This window comes from Manis javanica, chromosome 16 (assembly GCF_040802235.1).
Source record: "Manis javanica isolate MJ-LG chromosome 16, MJ_LKY, whole genome shotgun sequence".
In the NCBI taxonomy this organism is placed as follows: domain Eukaryota; kingdom Metazoa; phylum Chordata; class Mammalia; order Pholidota; family Manidae; genus Manis; species Manis javanica.
In genome coordinates, this window is record NC_133171.1 from 41,901,123 (window position 1) to 41,923,364 (window position 22,242).

At 35.3% G+C, this 22,242-nt stretch overlaps 1 protein-coding gene across 5 annotated transcripts in view; it reads right to left on the bottom strand.

The window, feature by feature from the left end:
• CD2AP (CD2 associated protein) overlaps positions 1–22,242 on the bottom strand; it is a 162,378-nt gene that overhangs the window by 119,671 nt on the left and 20,465 nt on the right. For 4 of the 5 annotated variants that reach the window (XM_073224610.1, XM_073224609.1, XM_073224612.1 and 1 more), the window contains exon 2: positions 6,869–7,029. In XM_073224610.1, coding sequence (XP_073080711.1) covers positions 6,869–7,029 — 161 coding nt within the window. Of the gene's footprint in view, positions 1–6,868; positions 7,030–12,947; positions 12,966–22,242 lie in introns of those variants that run through there. The other variant, XM_073224613.1, reaches the window with a different exon arrangement.

Sequence of the window (22,242 nt, forward strand, 5' to 3'; positions counted from 1 at the left end):
AAGACAATTTGGTACTGGCACAAGAACAGAGCCACAGACCAGTAGAACAGATTAGAGACTCCAGACATTAACCCAAACAAATATGGTCAATTGATATTTGATAAAGGAGCCATGGACATACAATGGCAAAATGACAGTCTCTTCAACAGATGGTGTTGGCAAAACTGGACAGCTACGTGGAGGAGAATGAAACTGGACCATTGTCTAACCCCATATACAAAGGTAAACTCAAAATGGATCAAAGATCTGAATGTAAGTCATGAAACCATTAAACTCTTGGAAAAAAACATAGGCAAAAACCTCTTAGACATAAACATGAGTGACCTCTTATTGAACATATCTCCCTGGGCAAGGAAAACTACAGCAAAAATGAGCAAGTGGGACTACATTAAGCTGAAAAGCTTCTGTACAGCGAAAGACACCATCAATAGAACAAAAAGGAACCCTACAGTATGGGAGAATATATTTGAAAGTGACAGATCCGATAAAGGCTTGACGTCCAGAATATATAAAGAGCTCACATGCCTCAACAAACAAAAAACAAATAACCCAATTAAAAAATGGGCAGAGGAACTGAACAGACAGTTCTCTAAAAAAGAAATACAGATGGCCAAGAGACACATGAAAAGATGCTCCACATCGCTAATTTTCAGAGAAATGCAAATTAAAACTACAATGAGGTATCACCTCACACCAGTAAGGATAGCTGCCATCCAAAAGACAAACAACAACAAATGTTGGCAAGGCTGTGGAGAAAGGGGAACCCTCCTACACTGCTGGTGGGAATGTAAATTAGTTCAACCATTGTGGAAAGCAGTATGGAGGTTCATCAAAATGCTCAAAACAGACCTACCATTTGACCCAGGAATTCCACTCCTAGGAATTTACCCTAAGAACGCAGCAATCTAGTTTGAGAAAGATAGATGCACCCGTATGTTTATCGCAGCACTATTTACAATAGCCAAGAATTGGAAGCAACCTAAATGTCCATCGGTAGATGAATGGATAAAGAAGATGTGGTACATATACACAATGGAATACTACTCAGCCATAAGAAGTGGAAAAATCCAACCATTTGCAGCAACATGAATGGAGCTGGAGAGTATTATGCTCAATGAAATAAGCCAAGCGGAGAAAGAGAAATACCAAATGATTTCACTCATCTGAGGAGTATAAGAACAAAGGAAAAACTGAAGGAACAAAACAGCAGCGGAATAACAGAACCCAAAAATGGACTAACAGGTACCAAAGGGAAATGAACTGGGGAGGATGGGTGGGCAGGGAGGGATAAGGGGGGGAAGAAGAAGGGGGGTAATTAAGATTAGCATGCATGGGGGGGAGGGAGAAAGGGGAGGGTGGGCTGCACAACACAGAGAGGACAAGTAGGGATTCTACAACATTTTGCAAAGCTGATGGACAGTAACCGTAATGTGGTTGTTAGGGGGGACCTGATATAGGGGAGAGCATAGTAACCATAGTGCTCTTCATATAAGTGTAGATTAAAGATTAAAAAAAAAAAAAGAAAGAAAGAAAGAAAAGGGGGATTACTCCTTGATAAGATAAAACTATTAGTAAATCAAAGATCAACGCATGCTTTAAATATCCTTAATGTTGATCACTTAAAGGGTGTCAGATGATCAGCTATGGAGGTACTCTTTTCTGATAATATTCCTTTCTCTTAATAAAAAAACAAAAAAGCAGTCCCTGTGTGCTGACCTCCAATGAGTTCTGCACAGTGGTATAGAGGGCATGTCAAAGTGTGGGCAAAGGGTCTGTTTGTTTCTATGCAGAAGATCAAGGCCTAGCTTGGATACCCAGAAAATGAACTAAGATACCATATGAGGAGGAGCTTCCGGCATCAGCACTCTCTGGAGGACTCGTGCCGCGGGATGATCATCAAAAAGCCTCCACAGGGATCCGGGCAATGCTGCGGTTCTGGCTGCGTCCACCTCACCGTTTCCTGCACTTGCCATTGGAATGAGGAGGGAGATGTCTAGGCTGGCATGTGCATATACTGAGACAACGAATTTGACCGGATCTGTACTGTTGGAACTCAACCAGGAGTTGGGAGGGGTGCAAGGTGTAGCACTCCAAAATCTTATGACTATAGACTATCTACGGTTAAAAGAACACATGGGATGTGAACAGATCCCAGAAATGGGCTGCTTTAATTTGTCTGATTTCTCTCAGACTGTTCAAGTACAGTTGGACAATATCCACCATATCATAGACAAATTTTCACAAATGCCTAGGGTGCCTAAATGGTTTTCTTGGCTTCACTGGAGATGGATGGTAATTATAGATTCGCTTTGGTTATGTCACCGTATTCCTATTATATTAATATGTGTGTGCAAATTAGTTAGTAGTTTAAAACCTATACATACTTAAGGTACTCTACAAGAAGATATGTCAAAGAAATAATCAATCCTCCCATGTTTCCTTCCATATGCTACCTCTATAGCTTTTCTTCTTCCTTCCTAATTACAACCCTTAAATAGAATTCGTGCCTCATATCGAAGTTACCGAGTATCATAATTCCTCCAGGTGGTAAAGATACCTCGAGACAAGTGCTGGGCATAGAAGCCACAGGGCATAAATCTGCAAAGAAGTAAAAAGCTAACCTTTTCAAACAATATGGCTTCTCTCTCACTTACCAACTTAACATTTCCCTGTAAGGCCCCGGAAGATGACTGGTTAGCCAGAGACGGGTAAGATTCTGCAAGGGAGGAACAACCTAAGACAGGCACAGTCACAGGGGGGTCATCAGGTGAGAATTTGGGGATCAACAGAGGTGAGGCTCAGAACCTCACCCCCCCTGCTTTGAGAGAAATCTTCTGCATCCGTGGATGTTTTGCTGCCCTTGTCTAGCCTGGATTAATACTTAGTCCATAGGCACACACCTGATCATCTGATCATCTACATTTGCCCTCTTACAGCACTAAACTATGTTTTCTACCTTTATCTTGCATCTACCTACCACTTCAGCATTTTATTAAAAATAAAAATAATAATAATAATAAAGGGAGAAATGTGGGATCCACATATAAATCAAGTATAAAAATCAAACGAATATTCATATTTGACCTGATTGTTTATAGTTCATAATGCGTGATCAAAACCGAAAGTTTCTGTGATGAATGCCCTTGTACTGTTCACCATGTAAGAATTTATTCACTATGTAAGAATTCATTGACCATGTAAGAACTTGTTCGTTATGCTTCAGAAGATTGGAGACTGACGAGAATTAGGCTTGAGATGGATTAATGATTGTACATTGAGCATTGACCCCCCTATACTGAATTTTATTGTTGTTAACAACCATTTGATCAATAAATATGAGATGCCCTCTCAAAAAAAAAAAAAAAAGCAATCTGAAATAATTATGTAAATATATAAATCACACAAAGCACTTTTTGCACAAGTAAATATGTATGTATGTGTTTACCTATTAGAAAGGTATATATAACCTCAGAATACAGTAGTTGTACAAAGGAAAATGAGAACAGAGTAACAAGGAACTCAATTTTATCTGTAATGTCCTATTAAAGCAACACTCAAGTAAAAATGATAAATGACAACATTCTGTACATTAAATTTATGGAACCTTGTTTTGCATTTTTTGTAAAATATTTTTTAAGTCACATAAAGATGAACTAACACTGCAAGGGACACTGAAATGTATATGTTTGTGTGTCACAAAACCAATTTACAGTGTCTATAGTTTGCCACAATAGGCTGCAAAAATGACTTACCTGTGTACCTGTTTTCAAGCCCAATTTGAATATCACTGCTCTTTAACATAGCTATCTCAAACAATTAACAGAGAAGTCTCTCAAACAATTAACAGAGAAGTAAGTTTTTAATAGGACACCTAGTTCTACCATCTACTTCAGAGTCTCAAATTTACAAAATGACTTAAGTACCTTAACATCCAGTTTTAAAAGGCTTATTTTAAGTGGACAATGAATTATAAATTAAAACTTTCCCTTGAATTTTCACATAATACAACAGAAGTGATAAAGCTAACTATCTTACTGTGGATTATCCACTGATGTTGATTACCTGTGGTTAATTTTCTTAATAAAAATTTTACTTTGGAACAATTTTACGTTTACAGAGGATTTGCAAAGAGTTCCCATATACTCTTCACAAAGTTTCCCCTAATGTTGATATATTGCATAACCATGTTACACTTGTCAAAAGTAAGCAATGAACACTAGGACATTACTGTTAACTAAACTACTGACTTCATACAGATTTCATCAGTTTTTTCACTAGCACCCTTTTTTTGTTCCATAATCCAATCTGAGACACCACAGTGCATTTGGTCATCAGGTCTCCTTAGGTTCCTCTGGTCAACATCAGTTTCTCAATTTTTCCTTGTTTTTCATGACCTTGAAATTTTTGAAGAGTACTGGTCAGATACTTTGTACAATATTCTTCAATTTGAGTTTGTCTGATGTTTTCCTCACACTTAGACTGGGATTATGGGTTTGGGAGAAGAATAAATACCACAGAGGCGAAGGGGATACATGACACCAACACAATTTTTCACTGATGATGTTATAAGCACATACCCAGTATCTGCCAGGTTTCTCCATTGTAATGTTACTATTTTCCCTTCAATCTGTTCTTTACTTTAGCCCACTCCTGGGGGACACTTCTGGTGAGGCAGGACAGGGAATGGAGGAAAGGAAAATATCTACAAATTTTACCTGGAATAATTCTCTAAGACTTATACCTTCTCTTATTTATTTGCTAAACCATTTATTTATGTCAGCATGGACCCATATATAGTTAAATTCTACTTTGGGTAATAATCCAATACTAAGTTATTTCGTTGCTCAAATGTACCAGCTCGACATTAAGAATTCTTTCAGGTTGTCTCCCATGTTGCTTTGACATGGTACCATCATTTTGTTTTTTTAAGCACTCCCTTACTTCCTGGCACTACTATATGCTCCAATCTCATCTAGTATTTCCCTTGCCCCAGCCCTAGAATCAGCCATTTCTCCAAGGAAACCTGCTTCCTTTTACTGGAGAATGATATTTAGAAGCCAAGATCTGGGCACTGAACATATTCATTGTTACTGGCATGCCACTACTTCTTAGGCCCTCTCAGCAGAAAGAGCTTGAGAAATATAAGCTCTTATAAGCAAATGCCCAAGTATAAGCACACACATGTATAAGTACAACTATAAGCTCATACATATATAATTTCTGTATGTTGTCTGTGCATATTTTAAACCCAACATGAGTTCTTAATGATGTCTTCAACTTTAATCCAATACCTTATAGTTAATTTTTAGTCCCAACTTCCCTCTAATACCTAGCATACTCACACTGCACCCTCTGTTGGCAAGCAGTCCATTAAACTCAACTTTTATTATTAGTTGTATTGAAACAGGAAAGTAAAGTATATTTCAAAATGGAACCCTATGATCAGGTCATCTCCACTACCAGTACTATATACAGCAGTACACAATTAAGAGAACTACATAAATATTTCTTACTTAACTTTTCAACGTTTTTTAACCATTGCTCTCTTAGTTTCTCTGAAAAGACCCCTTCCTTTAAATTTAAAAAAAAGATGAGAGGTCAATGTCACAGCTTACTATATACAGACCACTAATATGCCACCTTAAAGATAAGAAAACCAATAAATTTTGTGGTTTACCCTACGTCATACTGACAACAAAGGACAAAGCTGGAACTTGACTGTGTTTAAATCCAGTTTTTCTAGTCCACTTTCCATGGTATCTACATTAGACTTCATTTTAGGTTATAAAAAGAAGTAAATTCATAAAACAAAAAAAGCTTTTTAAGTGACCAGCACACATAAGTTCAATTCATTACTTTCCTCAATTGTTTCAAGAAATAAAATGTAGTTAGGTAAAGAGTAGTTAGTTCACCTTCTGTGAAATCAATTAACAGAGTAAGTATGTGTTCAGTTAGAGGTAAAACCACAACTAAAACAAACACAAACTTATTCAGGAAATGAAAACCCACTAAACATCCACATTGTGCAGATATTTTTAACAACTACTGTGTAAACTGGACAAACAAATGAGACACACACTCTACCCTTCCAGAACCCATACTAGTAAGGCCAGGGATGTGGATTGGGGTAAAAAATATGGAAAACAAGATATAAGTGAAGTGTAAATATACAGACATTCTTTATTTTTTTTCTTCTACTGAGAACATTATTAGTCTGTAAGGATTTAAGAATCTTGATTGTTTTCTAGCAGAGGTGGCATACTTAATAAAAGAACAATGTTCACTGATAGTTAAAGAGTAAACTGCTACTCAGATAACTGCTGCAATACTGAAACTTAAAAATAGGCATCTTAAGACATTCTCAAAGGGGCTGGAAAAGCAACAAGACACAATAAGATGTGAGTAAAGAGGCAACTATCCCAGATTTCAGTTCAGATGTCTTATTACCAAGCCAGGATTGGGTAAAAATTTGACCTCTCATCTACATGTCACCATATTTAAAATGTGTGGGGCTATCACCAGCCCTCCTTTACCTCAGACTTTTGTAAACTCAAATGAGAATTTGCACAGCAAAACTGCTTTGTAAATTACAAACTGCACTACTGAAATGCAAACTATTTTTTTTTAAATAATAGGTAGATTCATACATACACATACATACAAATACAGATACACACACACAGTGTCATTACTTACCAGGACACCAAGCAACAATGATGACTATTATCTACTTGAACCTCAAGTTTCTTAAATTCAGCAGAGTAAAAATTTACCTAAAACACTTTAGTTTTTAAAATATATACATTTCTTAAAGTTCAAGATTAAATTCTATGAAGCAACAGCTAGAAATGTAGGTAAGAAAACTTACCTTTACAAAATTGTCAGGAAACATTCCTCTTCTCCCATTTAGTTCTCCTTCTAGCCATCCTTCTTCCTGTAGTTTTTTCACATTCCTGATGATTTCCCCAACTCGAATAGTTAATTCATCATCATGCACAGCATCATAGTCATACTCCACAATATAGTCAACTAAAAAAAAAAAAGAAAAAAAATGTCTACAATTTAATTCATGAAATACTATTAACCACAATAATATCTTAAAACTAAGGAACTTGTTTAGCAATAATAATTCATATTACAGAAATATCAAGTCTTACCTCAGTGATTTAAAATATTTGGCTATATTAGCATATTTCATTACCTAAGTACACAGTACAGTACACATTTTAAGTAGAAGCCTCAATACAATGTATGATTCAAGTTAGCAGTTATTCTTATAGTTAGATGTATACCCTTCAATGACAAACTCTAAGGTGACTCCAATCTCTTGAGATTCATGTCCTTGTGTAATACCCTCTTCCTTGAACATGGACATAACTTATGACTAACTTCTAACCAACAGAATATGACAAAGATAATGGAATTTATGTGACCACATGGCATGGTAATGTTCATCTTGCCAGGTAACTCTCCTACTGGCTGGCTTTGAAGATGTAAGCTGCTATGCTGTGAGCTGGCCTATAGAGAAGGCCACATGGAAGCAACTAAGGGAGGTCTCTGGCTGACAGTCAGCAAAAAACCAAGGTGCTCTGTCCAACAGCCCCCAGGGAACCAGATGCCAACAACCATGGGAGTGGGGAAGCAAGTCCTTCCCCAGGTGAGAACCCAGACCTGGCCACCATCTTGATTGCTGCCGTGCAGAGGACCCAATCAACCAAGCCCAGATGGCTGAATCACAAAAACTCTGAGATAATAAACGTGTAATATTGTACCCTGCTAAATTTGTGGCAATACCATCAGAGAACAAAAAGAAATGAACAGACTCTGAAATGAAGATTAATAAGGATCTATTCCACCTGCTTAAAGTATTGGAGTTTAGATTATAGGACACTATATGTGCATGCCATTAAATAACGTATTTCCTATTCAAGATGGCAGACAAGCCATACCTCCATTTCTTTTCTTCCTCCTATAAGAATGATAAAAGAGCACACACACACATAGCTACAACCAAAAATTTGAAAAGGCAGTATGGGCAGACATTATTGGTTGTCAAACCAACAACCATTCTCATACTAACTCCCCTTCCTTCTTCTTACTGAATGATGATTTTGTTCAATCATTTTGAAACCCTGTACTTTTACAAGTGAGGTATCTCTCAGACCCAGGGATTTAAATCTTGAGAAGTCTCAACTACTAATGTGTAATCTAGTCATCTTGTTGATTTGGGGAACCTTGTTTAAACACAAACTCTGGTTAAGTCCCAGGACACCTAATGCTTGCTGGTCAAAGAGGCAAAAGTCTAAAGATAGTTTATTTATAGTAATTGTATTCACACACACACACACACAGTCTCTCTCTCTCTCTGTTTCCAAATACACAAGTGACGGATGGATTCTGACCATTAAACCGTAATCAGGGATTCTAGGAAGGTTTTATTCACTCTTGAAAACAGTAGACAAGGAAGGAATGTCCTCCTACAGACTCTGGATACTCTTCAATGAGAATGGCCCAGAAATGCTACAACTACTTGAGACAAGAAAAACAGCAGATTAGGATGAAAGAGACAACAGATGAAAATAACGTGGATTTTTGCTAGATTCATCAACCTACTAAATTAACCAACTCTTGAACTACAATACCTTTAGATTTCTTATTATAGCAGTATTTTTTTTCTTAACTTTTAAGTAAATTTCTCTTTTGCAGCTGAAAACATTCTAACCTGAAAAGGGAGCCAGTGCGAAATTTTTTACATTTGTGAAAACAGATTATTGATAAAGCCAGGAAGAAGAAACCCAGGTTGAGAAGGAAACTGTAACTAAGATACCAAACTATTTTGCAGTTCCAGAAAAGCTAGAAATTTAGAAAAGGAGGGCTCATGGGAAATGCAGAGCTGAAAATAGGGGAATTAATCTCTGTATATAAGTGTTGACATTCATTATCAAACAAAATAACTCTAAGACACTAACACTAAGTTGGCAGACATTTTTCTCCTAAGGCCAAAACTAAACGGTTAAACACATAAACACATACAAATAGTTTGGGGAAACTAGTATAGCTACTATGGATCAGTGCTGCTTTCTTATAGAAATGACTACTGATTTCCATAATTCCCAGGTCTCCAGAGCAATGGATGGCTCTTCACTTACTAATTCTAAAATAAAACGATCAGTCCTACCCACATAAGCAGAGTTCCCAAATGACTTATTTATTTATTATTTATTCATAAGTACAAGCAGATAATCGTCAATCATGGAAGACCATGATAAACTGAAAAATTACTCCTGGATGAAACATACACCCACATTCCCCCAAAACTTTCCAAAACAATTTAGTCCTAAAGTCATTAGGTGTGGAAGAGCACAGTGGGAGGGAGAGGAGTCTGGTGTGAGAAGTCAAAGGCCAAGAAGAGTAAATAAGGTGTCCAAAGCTTAGGTAGGGGTGGGAGCGATGCAGTCAGAGCCAGAGTAGGGTGAGGAGAGCATCCACACCTGGGGGCTTCCCCAGCACAGCACATAAGACCTCTGGGTAAGGTCAGGAGGCATCTGTGAAGAGGCAACCTGATACAGTGTGTCACAGCCCAAGCACAGTGGAGAGAGCATCCAAGGTGAGGGGCAGCTTGGTAAGGGCTATCAAAGCCAAATGCTGTTGAGGAATAGAGGCAGATCTACATGCAACAGTGTGGGAGGGTGGCAACAACCTAGAATGAGGACTAAAGAGACTAAGCAGGAGAAGAGGGTGTCTGTGCAAGGGTGGGGAAACGAGAGCAGAGATGGATGATTGGCTACATCCAGAGGGACTGCTCAAATAAGTAAATCCATTAAGGATAATGGGAGCCAAGATTCTCTATGCCAGAGAGAATAGAAAGGGAAAAAGCTAGATTCAATCCTGTAATACTAAATGCGAATGAGAAGTACCACCACGAACTTACAGTTTTCAGTACATAGAGACGCACAAAACACAAACTCACACATACAGCTCTGTCTACTGAACTGAAAGGGCCTGAAAAAAGTGAGAACCCAAGGGCAGTGAGCAAATCTTACGCTGAGATCTTATAAACACTACTTTCTATTAAAACGTACCAAAAATCCTTAGAAAGAATGGCAATTCCAGGGCTAAGGCAGGAAAAGTAGATTATAAACCTGAAGCATAGTGCTGTGCTGGGAAGCTGGGAAGTTTTCAAGGAAAGATGAGATTATGCAAAAGGACAGAGAACTGATTATCAAAAAGGCTCCTACTGACCACATTAGGACAATTTGAGCATCAAAATAAATAATGACAGTAACAATATATCCCATTAAACACAGTTAAGAAATCAGGAATCCACACATGTATTAAGATTAATTTGTTACATTATATGGCAGGATTGAGATTAAATAGAAGATCCTGATTTGTAGAAAATACACAGTAAAATATTCAGGAGAAAGGCATCAGTCAGGAAAAATTTCTTTGTACTGTACTTCTAACATGTCTAGAACTTGTTTCAAAATCAAAAATCTTTAAAGCATGTACAAATCTGTGACCTCAAGACATGTAAAAAAAGTTCATAGAATGGAATATTGTGAAAAAAGAAATGAGAAAATAAAAAAGATATGGATACTTTTACTTTTTTTTTTGGAGAGGTGGAAACTGATCAAAGGAAGTTCCCCCAAAAAAGGTAAAGCAGAGATATAACAAAAATACGAAAGCAAAGATGAGACACAGATGATCAATCCAGATAATCCTACAGGACCAATTAATAGTTCTACAGAAGAAAAAAAAAGGGACAATACAGAATTGACAATGAACTAATACAATACTCCAAAGATAAATGAAACAAACCTTCAAACAGAAAGAGGCCTGTGAGAGGCCAGTACAATGAACAAATAAAAAAGTAAGTACTTACATCTCCATGAAATTTCACAACAAAGATAAATACATCCTAAAAAGCTCTCTGAGAGGGAAAGAGAGTTCATCTATCAAAAAATGAGAATCACTATTAGAAGACTTCTCACTGGCAATACAGATTCTAGAGGAAGAAAAATAGAAAAGCAAAGCCCCGTTAAGTGTTAAAGGAAAATGAATTCCACACACAGCCAAATCAACAGCCAAGTACAAGGGTCTAACATTTTCACAGGCAAGGACAAAGAAAATTCACTCTTACATATGAAATTACATGTCATCCAGCAATAAACAGATAACAGATGAACGGATAAATGGAGGACAGACGTGAGATTACATACAATAGGTAAAGTAAACCTTTACCAATTATATCAAAGAGTTAAAAAATGAAAAGTATTAAAACATATTATTGAGAAACACAAAAAACAAAAAAAAATAAAACAAAAAGACTATATAGTTCCAAGTGGTTTCCCTCTTGAGAATGAGTAGTAGAGAACAGGAGGGCAAGAAAACATTTTCATTATAAGTCCTTTAATACTTTTATATTTTTATACCACATGCAGGTATTACTAATTTAATAAGATTTTATTTTTTAAGAATCACTAAATATTAAAGTGGCTCATCCAATATGGCAAAAATGTTTATAACACATGGTACTATGTGTTCTAATTAAGAAGTTCACTGAGTCAAAGATAATCTATTTAAGCTTGCCTATAAAAAACACCATATGGTAAATTCTTGCTCTTTTCAACTTAATCATATCTAGCCTTATAATATTAACTAAGAAAAGTTATAAAATATAGGTACAGTGACAATATATTTTTGTAAAAAAGGGAAGAAATGAAAATTTACATAGAAATATATAGTTACATTCCAAAATGTTAACATACACCTGAAGGGATTTCATTTGCTGTTTATTATCTCCTTCTGTTTCATCTTCAATAAAGAATTAAGCTTACCCAAAAGAGATGTTCTGGACTTTGCCTCATCTCCAGGGAGGTGCTCTCTAGGAAGAGTATTGTTTATTTGGGGACCTCTGGGTTCCTTATCACCTTCATTTACCTGTGTTCAACACTAAACACTCCAGCAATGTAATTACGTCAGGTGGGGCTTTGAGTCATGCAGTTATCTGTTCTACCTCTGGAAGGGCTGGAGACTAAAGGTCTGTCATACTGGCAGTCAACTATATCTTCTCAATAATACTGTACACCAAAGCTCAGGTGACCTTTCCTGGCTGGTAATACTCTGCATATTGTCACACATCATTGCCAGAAGGAGTTAAACGCTGCCCGTGACTCCAGGAGAACACGTAGAACCCTCCTGGGCTCTGCCCTATGCTTCTTTTCTCTTGACTGATTTTTTAAACTGTACTTTTTTGCTATCATAAACCACAGCTAATAACAACTTTCAATAAGTTCTGCTAAGTCCTTCTAGCTAATTATCAAATGCAAAGGCAGTTTTGAGAACCCACAAACTCTGCAGTTGGTTTAAGAAGTTAGGGCAGTCTTGTAACCAGGAAAATATACCTTAGCACTTTTCTACAAAATACATACACTAATTGGGTAAAAATAAATTACTAAGAAAAAAAACTGGTACCGGATAGTATGTAACAACTATATTTCCTGAAAAGTTAAAACTGTTTAAATGAAATCTTATTTGACTCAAGAGTTTGTTATGCAATGAGCAATGAGTGCCATCATTCCAAGATTCAGCACCCTCCATATTTTGAAAAGTAGACAAAATTCCTCCATGATTTAAAACAACTGTATTTGGCTAAATTAAGAAAAGTGTTTTCATTAAGAGTTTGTGTTAAGTGACAAAATATTGACTAAATAAAAGGTTTGGACACAAAAAAGAACAATGCGTATATCCTGAAAAATACTGTGGTCCTGTCAAAAACACATGGGCACTATAGTCTTTCACTAATGGCTCTTCCACAGGATCCATTCTTCTACCAATCCAATCATTTACAGTTTAACTCTTTGGTTGTAGATTATTCATCTTTAATTTCAATTGTGATTACCCTTGACAGCAAAAGTGAAATTTAAACTATTTTAGCTACTTACCAGTTTATTTTCAAAGTGTGAAGAAAGCAACCAAAATGGGTAAGACATCATAGTTTAGTATTATGTGATCTGTAGGGATGACAAATATTTTTGCCTGTGTCATCAAAGGACTTAATAATTGAACACTACATAATCTGGACAAACCCTCCCAGGAAAGACAACAAGAAAAGCTGTATGAAATATAAAAAATCATATTCTTAAAAACTATTACTATGTTTTTAGTTTTTAATCTCATCAGGTAAAACCCAAGTAAGGACTGACACACAGAGATAAGTACAATACTGGGGCTACCTTTGCCCTGGGAGGTATCTGCCTGTTCTAAAGTCACGACTGACAAGCTCAACTGCACTTTCAGCAGCTTTGTCATTCTATGGTGTAACAGTGGAGTCCAGAGACTATCAAGGGTGGTACCTCTGAGAAAATATATACACAGTACTATCCTATTAGGATAGGACCCTAAATAAATGCACCCATGCACTATAACCCAGTTTAATGTCATCTGGGTGATTTAGGAAACCTCACACCTTGACTGTGGATTCAAATGGTTTATGTGGTTCAAAATAAAAGATAAGTCATCAAAATGTTTTCTGGGAGAAGATATCCTACACCTAAAATTGTGTCAAGAAGTATTTTTTAATTTACAACATCCAGAGACAAGCAAAGATAACCAGGAATGCAAAACTATGAACACCAAAACCAAGTAACTAGAGGAAACAAAAAACAACAGAAACATTCCAACAGATTACAGATACAGTACTCATCAGATACAGACTTTAAAACAATAAGGCTTGAAAAATTGACAAAGAACTGCATATTGTAGATAGTGAGAAAGCAAACTTGAAAAAGAACCACACAGATATATTCTAGAGCTGAAGAAGACAATAACCAAAAATAGGAACTCGATGGATGACTTTAAAAGTATATTTGATATAGCTATGGACAACTAGCTGTATCTAATATAGGTAAATTAGAAATACCTATATTTCTAATTTAGGCAGGTAAATAGAAAATAACCAAACTGAAATCAAGAGAGACAAAAATATGTAAAATATAGGAGAATGTAAGACATAGAAGATATACTAAGACAGTCTAACATATTCAACTGGAGTCCCAGGAGAACATAAGTATCTGAAAAGTTAATAGCTTTGAATTCACCAAACTGACAAAAAAACATCAATTCATAAAGTCAAGAAATCTAAACAATTCCAAGCAGAATAAAAAAAAAAGAACTCTTCAAACTCAATATTGTAAAACTGAAACAAGAAAGAAAATCAAAGACAAAGAGGAAAAAAATATCTTAGAAAAAAAATGTTAACAAAAAGGCAACACTTAGATGCACAGCTGACTTCTAAGCAACAATGGAAACCAGAGGCAGCAGATTAGTATCTTCAATGTGTGGAAAGAGTAACTGAAAATCATAAGTCTGTACCAAAGAAAGCATCCTTTAAAATAAAAGAAAAAATTGACACTTTGGATAAGCAAAAACTTGAGTTTGTCACACTAAACAGAACTTTGAAGGATATTCTCTGCTCAAAGCAAAAGAAAGGAAAAGATCCTATATGAAAAATGTCAGATACAAAGGAAATTAAAGGAAGTGATAAATATCTAGGTATACAGACACTGAATATACTAATACAAAAATTAGCTCAAAATGGATTAATAACTTGAACACTAACAGTAACACTTGAAACCATAAAACTCCTAGAAGAAAACAAAGGTGTTAAGCTCCCTGACATCAATCTTGGTTTTTTGGATTTGACACCAAAAGTCAAAGCATCCAAATAAACATGTGCAACTATGTCAAACTGAAAAACTTCTGTACATCACCAAAATGAAAGGGCACACTAGCAAATGGGAGAAAATATTTGCAAATCATGTATCTAATAAGAGGTTAATATCCAAAATACAAAAGCTCACACAACTTAACAGCAAAAAAAAAAAAATGCAATTAAAAAATGGGCAAAGGACCTAAGACATTTTCCCAAAGAAGACATACAAAGGACCAACAGGCACATGAAAAGATGTCCAACATCATTCATCAACAAGGAAATGCAAACCAAAACCACAAGGAGGTATCACTTCACGTCTGTCAGAATATCTACACCAAAAAGAAATAACATGTTGAATGAACATGTGGGGAAAGGGGGATGCTTGTGCACTACTGGTACACGAATGTAAATTGGAGCAACCACTACAGAAAACAATATGGAAGTTCCTTAGAAAATTAAAAATAGAACTACTGTATGACCCAGCAATTCTACTACTAGGTATTTATCTGAAGAAAACAAAAAAACTCATTTGAAAAGATATATGCACCCCTATCCTCATAGAAGCATAATTTACAATAGCCAAGATATGGTACACGTTACTAATCTGGGAAAATTCTCCACCATTGTTCAAATATTTCTTCCTCTCTGTTTCCTCCTTTCTTTTTTGGCATTGCAATTATGCATATGTTGTATTTTAAAGAACAGTTCCACAGTCTTTGGGTGTAAGTTCTCAACCCCCCCTCCACATAAATTATTTCTTCTATTTACATTTCAGTTTAGGAAGTTTCTGTTGACCTACCCTCAAGCTGACCGATTATATCCTTGGCAGTGGTTAGTCTGCTGATGAACACATGAATGGCATCTTTTATTTCTTCACTTTTTGGTTTATTTTTCCAGTTTTTATTTATATTTTAAAAAGCCACGGGATTTAAGTTTTGGCTTGGATTTCAGAGTACAGTCATATCTTTAAAGAGGAAGGCTTAAGGCAGGTAATTCTCCCAATATTTCTGGGAGACATGAAGGGAAAGGTTAAGAATTGTACCTTAGCTTTATTTAAGGAAATATTATTTTTCCTAGGATGTATCTAAGGACTGCAGCATTGTGAAAATGATGTTATAAAAGGAAAGAATGGAGCAGATTACTATATATGTGAGTAGCAAAATCAAAAACAGAATTGAAGTCATAATTTTTACCACTCCCATAATTATGTAATAGATGATAAAGTTCACTTATTTCTGTGAAAATTCAGAAGTGACAGAATAAATCAATGACTAGACAAAGGTTACAATATATTGTGGCCATGATACAGCACAGGACTATGTTTATATATATTTTTATTTACAGTTGCCAGAAAAAAAATTGGCCTTTTAATTATATTATGCCAATGGTGTTTGTTTCATAATTTTTATGTATTTCAAAAAAGTATATAAGACTATGCCTATCCAAAAGAGATAATAAGTACAGACACTCAGGAAAAGAGTTTGGCAGTTTCAAATAACGTTAAACATACACTTGCCATATGACCCAGCAATCCCACTCCTAGCTATAGGAGTTCTGGAGCCTTTAACTTCTGGAAAAGTTAAACTTAAGTTTCACATAAAAACCTATACACAATTGTTTAAAGCAGCTCTATTCTTAACTGCTGCAAACTAGAAAAAACCCAAATGCCCTTCAAAAAAAAATGGATTAAAAAATGTGGTATGTACTCAGCAATAAAAGGGAATGAACTATTGATACACAACAATAATTTTAATTTCAACAAATATTAAGAGCATTATGTTAAGATTTAGGCCAATTTTCAAAAGGTTACATATTATATAATCCCATTTATGTGACATTCTCAAAAAGATTAGTCTATAAAGATGGAGGACACATAGGTGGTTACCACTGGTTAGGGGTGGAGGGAAGATCCAACTACAAAGGGATGTCATGAGAAAATTTTTTAAGATAATGGAACTGTCCTGTATCCTGATTGTATGCTGATTATAAGAATCTATACATGTTTATTAAAATTAACAGGATTATGTATCCCCAAAAGAATCTATTTTCCTATATGTCAATTTGACAAAAATAAATAACTGTGTATAGATGCAAACTGGATTTTGGAATGCTATTAACAGCAAAAAATTCTAATACTTCTGACATCAACAGGAGTATGGCTAAACATATTATTTCCATACAATACAGTGTAGTCATAGAAAAATGTTCATGGTAAATGAAATGTAAATTATAAAGTGGCATGTATAATGTAATCTAACTTTTCCTAAAAGAGAAAAAGGAAAAAAAAAAAAGGAGGAAGGTGCTTTGATAATTTTTAATAGAGAAAGAAATTCATAAACCAAAAATGTCCGTTACTTCTGAGTGGTTAGATAACAAATTTTTTTTTCTTTAACTTTCTAAATGTTCAGATACCTAATTTTTAACAAGTGTACTGTTGCTATCGTCAGAATAGGGCTGTTGTATTAAAAGAGACAAGAACAAAATGACACATGCTCACAATAATACCATCGAAAGAAAAAAGGTTTCACGGACATGATTTCCCTTTTGTATAAAATACACACACACACACACAGTATCTTCTTCATATATCACAAAAAAAATTTACAATGATATATACACCACAATGATAGGAAAATATCTCTGGGTGGGTTTGACCTCCTTATTCTTTTTGCATTTTCTTATTTTTCTATGAAAAATATAAATTACACAGTTTCAACAGCAAAATTTTAATCATAAAAATACTAACATAAAATATCTTAAGCACCCTGTATGTCAAACAATAAGTGATTGGTTCAATTAAATATGGTAAAACCATACAAAGGAATAAGACTTAATTATGAAAGATATAGGTTAGGAAAATACATGCAATGAAATTTAAAGTGAATGAGGCAAGAGACAAAACTGTATGTAAAATATGAACCAAATCTGTAAAATATATATTTAAGACCTCAAAAACGTCAAAATAACCTCACTCTGTAGGATTTTATGGGTCTTTTTTCTCCTTTATTCTCTTTGTATTTTTTTAACTCCTACGATGAATACTTTTATAATCAGAAAGATGTTACTAATGTTGGTATCTTGTAGTGTGCTGTATCTACAGAACGTGAATGTGGCAAAAGCCCAGTTACACAACTACTCCTTATTATAATGTCCCACTTCTCCAGTGAGTTTCATTCCAAGATGAGAGAGGAGGACATCTAATGTTATGTCCCACAATATACATCAAAACTTTTCACCTAATTGTAGCATTCATCAGAGCTATCTGGAAAATATTTCAACACTGAAGCAAACATAAAAAAGCCATAAATCCCAACTGCTCTACTATGATAGAATCTCCCATTTCAGTTACCAAGACCAAACTCAATACAAAAAGGTTAACCCCAATCTTCCAACATCACTTTACTGCCTTAGAAGCCATAAATTCCATAAAGTAAGTCACATGGAACAAGAAATCCTGACTACAAATTCACTGTTGTCTAAGTTCCTAACTATTCACTGAATTTAATAGTGCTATTTGCTGTTAGCCATCTACTTAATTACAATGTCTGTATTTGGATATAACAATTATTAAGTACTTCAATGTCCTTTATAATAACTCTTAAACATAATAGGTATTTATAAGATAAATACTACATATATGAAATACATATAATGTTCTTCAAAATATAATAGTAGTGAGTTATAAAGGGTATGACAGAACATATGTTCCAACAGTTAAGTGTCAGCTCAGTACAATGAACTCCTCCTTAAATTATGTTTAAATTACTCTTTAAATTATTTTTGTCATCTTGCAGAATACTGAGTTGACTTTCACATATTTTATCCACTTAAACAAAATCTCTACTCAAAAGCCCAACTTTCATTACAACATTGTCCATGTGTTTTCCAGCAAAATTAACTTATTCTTTAAAAATCAGATTTTTATAAGAGCTATTTTTACACTTTAAAGTAGCATTTTATTTTAAACTTTTCCCAGGTAATCAAAGTACATTCAAAAACATAAGTCCTTTATATTAGAGCTAAATGAGCCAGATCTTCCTGAACTCAGAAAACTTCAAAGTAAATGCATCCTAGGTATTTCGGGATATTTTTACCAATACTAAGTATAGCACCCACAGCTAACATCATACTTAACAGCGAGAAACTAAAAGCTTTTTCTTTAAGATCAGGAACAAGACAAGGATGGCCACTCTCCCCAATTTTACTCAACATAGTTCTGGAGGTCCTCGCCACAGGGATCAGACAACAAGAAATAAAAGGCATCCAGATTGGTAAAGAAGAAGTTAAACTGTCACAGTTTGCAGACGACAATATTGTACATAAAAAACCCTAAAGAATCCACTCCAAAACTACTAGATCTAATAGTGAATTCAGCAAAGTTGTGATACAAAATTAATACACAGAAATCAGTTGCATTCCTATACACTAATGATGAACTAGAAGAAAGAGAAATCAGGAAAACAATTCAATTCACAATTGCATCAAAAAGAATAAAATACCTAGGAATAAACCTAACCAAGGAAGTGAAAGACCTATACCCTGAAAATTACAAGACACCCCTAAGAGAAATTAAAGAGGATACTAATAAATGGAAATTCATCCCATGCTCTTGGGTAGCAAGAATTAATACTGTTAAAATGGCCATCCTGCCTAAAGCAATCCACAGATTCAGTGCAATTCCTATCAAAATACCAACAGCATTCTTAAATGAACTAGAGAAAATAGTTCTAAAATTCATATGGAACCACAAAAGACCCCCAATAGCCAAAGCAACCCTGAGAAGGAATAAAGCAGGGGAGATCTCACTTCCCAACTTAAAGGTCTAATACAAAGTCACAGTAATCAAGACAATTTGGTACTGGCACAACAACACACACATAGGCCAATGGAACAAACTAGACAGCCCAGATATAAACCCAACCATATATGGTCAATTAATATACTATAAAGGAGCCATGGACATACAATGGGGAAATGACAGCCTCTTCAACAACTGGTGTTGGTAAAACTTGACAGCTACATGCAAGAGAATGAAACTGGATTATTGTCTATCCCCATACACAAAAGTAAACTCGAAATGCATCAAAGACCTGAATGTAAGTCATGAAACCATAAAACTCTTAGAAGACAACATAGGCAAAAATCTCCTGAATATAAACATGAGCAACTTTTTACTGAACACATCTCCTCGAGCAAGGGAAACAAAAGCAAAAATGAACACATGGGACTACATCAAACTGAAAAGCTTTTGTACAGAAAAGGACACCATCAACAGAATAAAAAGGATGCTACAGTATGGAAGAATATATTTGTAAACATCATATTTGACAAGGGGTTAACATCCAAAATATATAAAGAATTCACACGTCTCAACACCCAAAAAGCAAATAACCATAATAAAAATGGGAGGAGGATATGAACAGACAATTCAGATGGCCAACAGGCACATGAAAAGATGCTCCACATCACTAATTATCAGGGAAATGAAAATAAAAACCACAATGAGATATCACCTCACACCACTTAGGATGGTCAGTATCGAAAAGACAAAGGACAACAAATGCTGGCGAAGATGTGGAAAAAGAGGAACCCTCCTACACTGCTGGTCGGAATGTAAGCTAGTTTAATCATTGTGGAAAGCAATATGGAGGTCCCTCAAAAAATTAAAAATAGAAATACCATTCGACCTGGGAATTCCACTCCTAGGAATTTACCCAAAGAAAGCAAGATCTCAGATTCAAAGACATATGCACCCCTATGTATATTGCAAAAGATACGGAAGCAACGTAAGTCTCCATCAGTAGATGAACGGATAAAGAAGAGGTGGTACATATACACAATGGAATACTATTCAGCCATAAGAAAGAAACAAATCCTACCATTTGCAACAACATATATGGAGCTGGAGGTTATGCTCAGTGAAATAAGTCAGACGGAGAAAGACAAGCACCAAATGATTTCCCTCATTTGTGTAGTATAACAACAAAGCAAAACTGAAGGAACTAAACAGCAGCAGACTCACAGACTCCAAGAAGGGACTAGGGGTTACCAAAGGGGAGGTGTGCGGGAGGGCAGGCGGGTGGGGAGGGAGAAGGGGACTGAGGGGTATAATGATTGGCCCACATGGTGTAGGGGGGATCATGGGGAAGACAGTGTAACACAGAGAAGGCAAACAGTAACTCTGTGGCATCTTACTATATACTGTTGGGCAGTGACTGTATTGAGGGTATGACGGGGGACACGATAACATGCGTGAATGTAGTAACCACATTGTTTTTTCATGTGAAACCTTCATAAGGGTATATATCAATACCTTAATAAAAATAATAATAATAAATAAATAAAAATAAGAAAAAAAAAGAAAAGCAATCCAAGTAACAAAGACTGAAATTATGTTTATTTAATTGAACAATTCCACTAAGTGACCTGGAATAGCAGTAGAACCTGTATGGTTAGTTCATCCAGCAATCCACTTCCAAAGCATTTTAGAAGCTTGAATTCTTCAGAGAGGCCTATCAGGATGAGGAATGAAAGATAAACTGGATCCACCAGAGATTACAGAATACACAAAGGAATCTGTCAATTCAACCGCCTAAATGACCTGCTGCAGAGTTGGGCCTTCTCTATGGCCCAGAGGCATGTGAGAACTTAATGAAACTGGGCTGGTTCCTGGATACGCTGTAAAGATCCAAGTCTAAAAATCTCAGTGAAATGGATAAATTTCCATTAAAAAATTACTCAAGAGATTTTTTTTTTAAATCAACAGATCAATAATCTGGGAATAAAATCAGAGAGTGGTCTCAAAAGGGACTCAAAAGCACTTCCCAAAAATAGACCTTGTTTTAAAGGTTAATTCTTTCAAAACTACCCCACAACACAAAACAATTATACAAAAAGCTTCACTATTTTTAAGTAATCATTATTTTGAAATAATGTGAACAATATTAGGACCAAAGTTTATGCCCAGAAACATACTCCCTCAATTAGACATGGCTCTAAGTAAAATGTCAGTAAAAGGAATTCAAAAGCATAATTAACTCAACTAAGCAGGGTCTATCATGGCATAAATTTAATCTTAGAAATCTAATTTATCATATGAATAGATGAAATAAGAAAAACCACATGATCCATAGATTCTAAAGTAGCATTCAATAAAATTTAGCCTTTGTGTGTGTGTCTGTGTGAATTGAATCCATCTGGTACTAGTAAACACTCCTAGCATGAGATCTTAACTTCAAGCTTTGACCCAGAAAAAACAATCTTTGGGGCAAAATTAGCATTTAGTCCAAAGCAAATTGCCATGCAAATGTGATTAATGCCTCCTCCCAAAATAGTAAATCCTAAAAACAACAAACACAAAATCCATCTAAAGAGCAAACAAGTTGGAAATTCAATTGTTTCTCATTCAGATTTTTATTCCCAGTAACTTTGAAAAATCTCTAGAATTAGTTCTAAGTACATTTCATACCTAATTTTTTAAAACTCCATGTAAATATTTGTCATGAAGTTTTATAGAACTCAGCGAA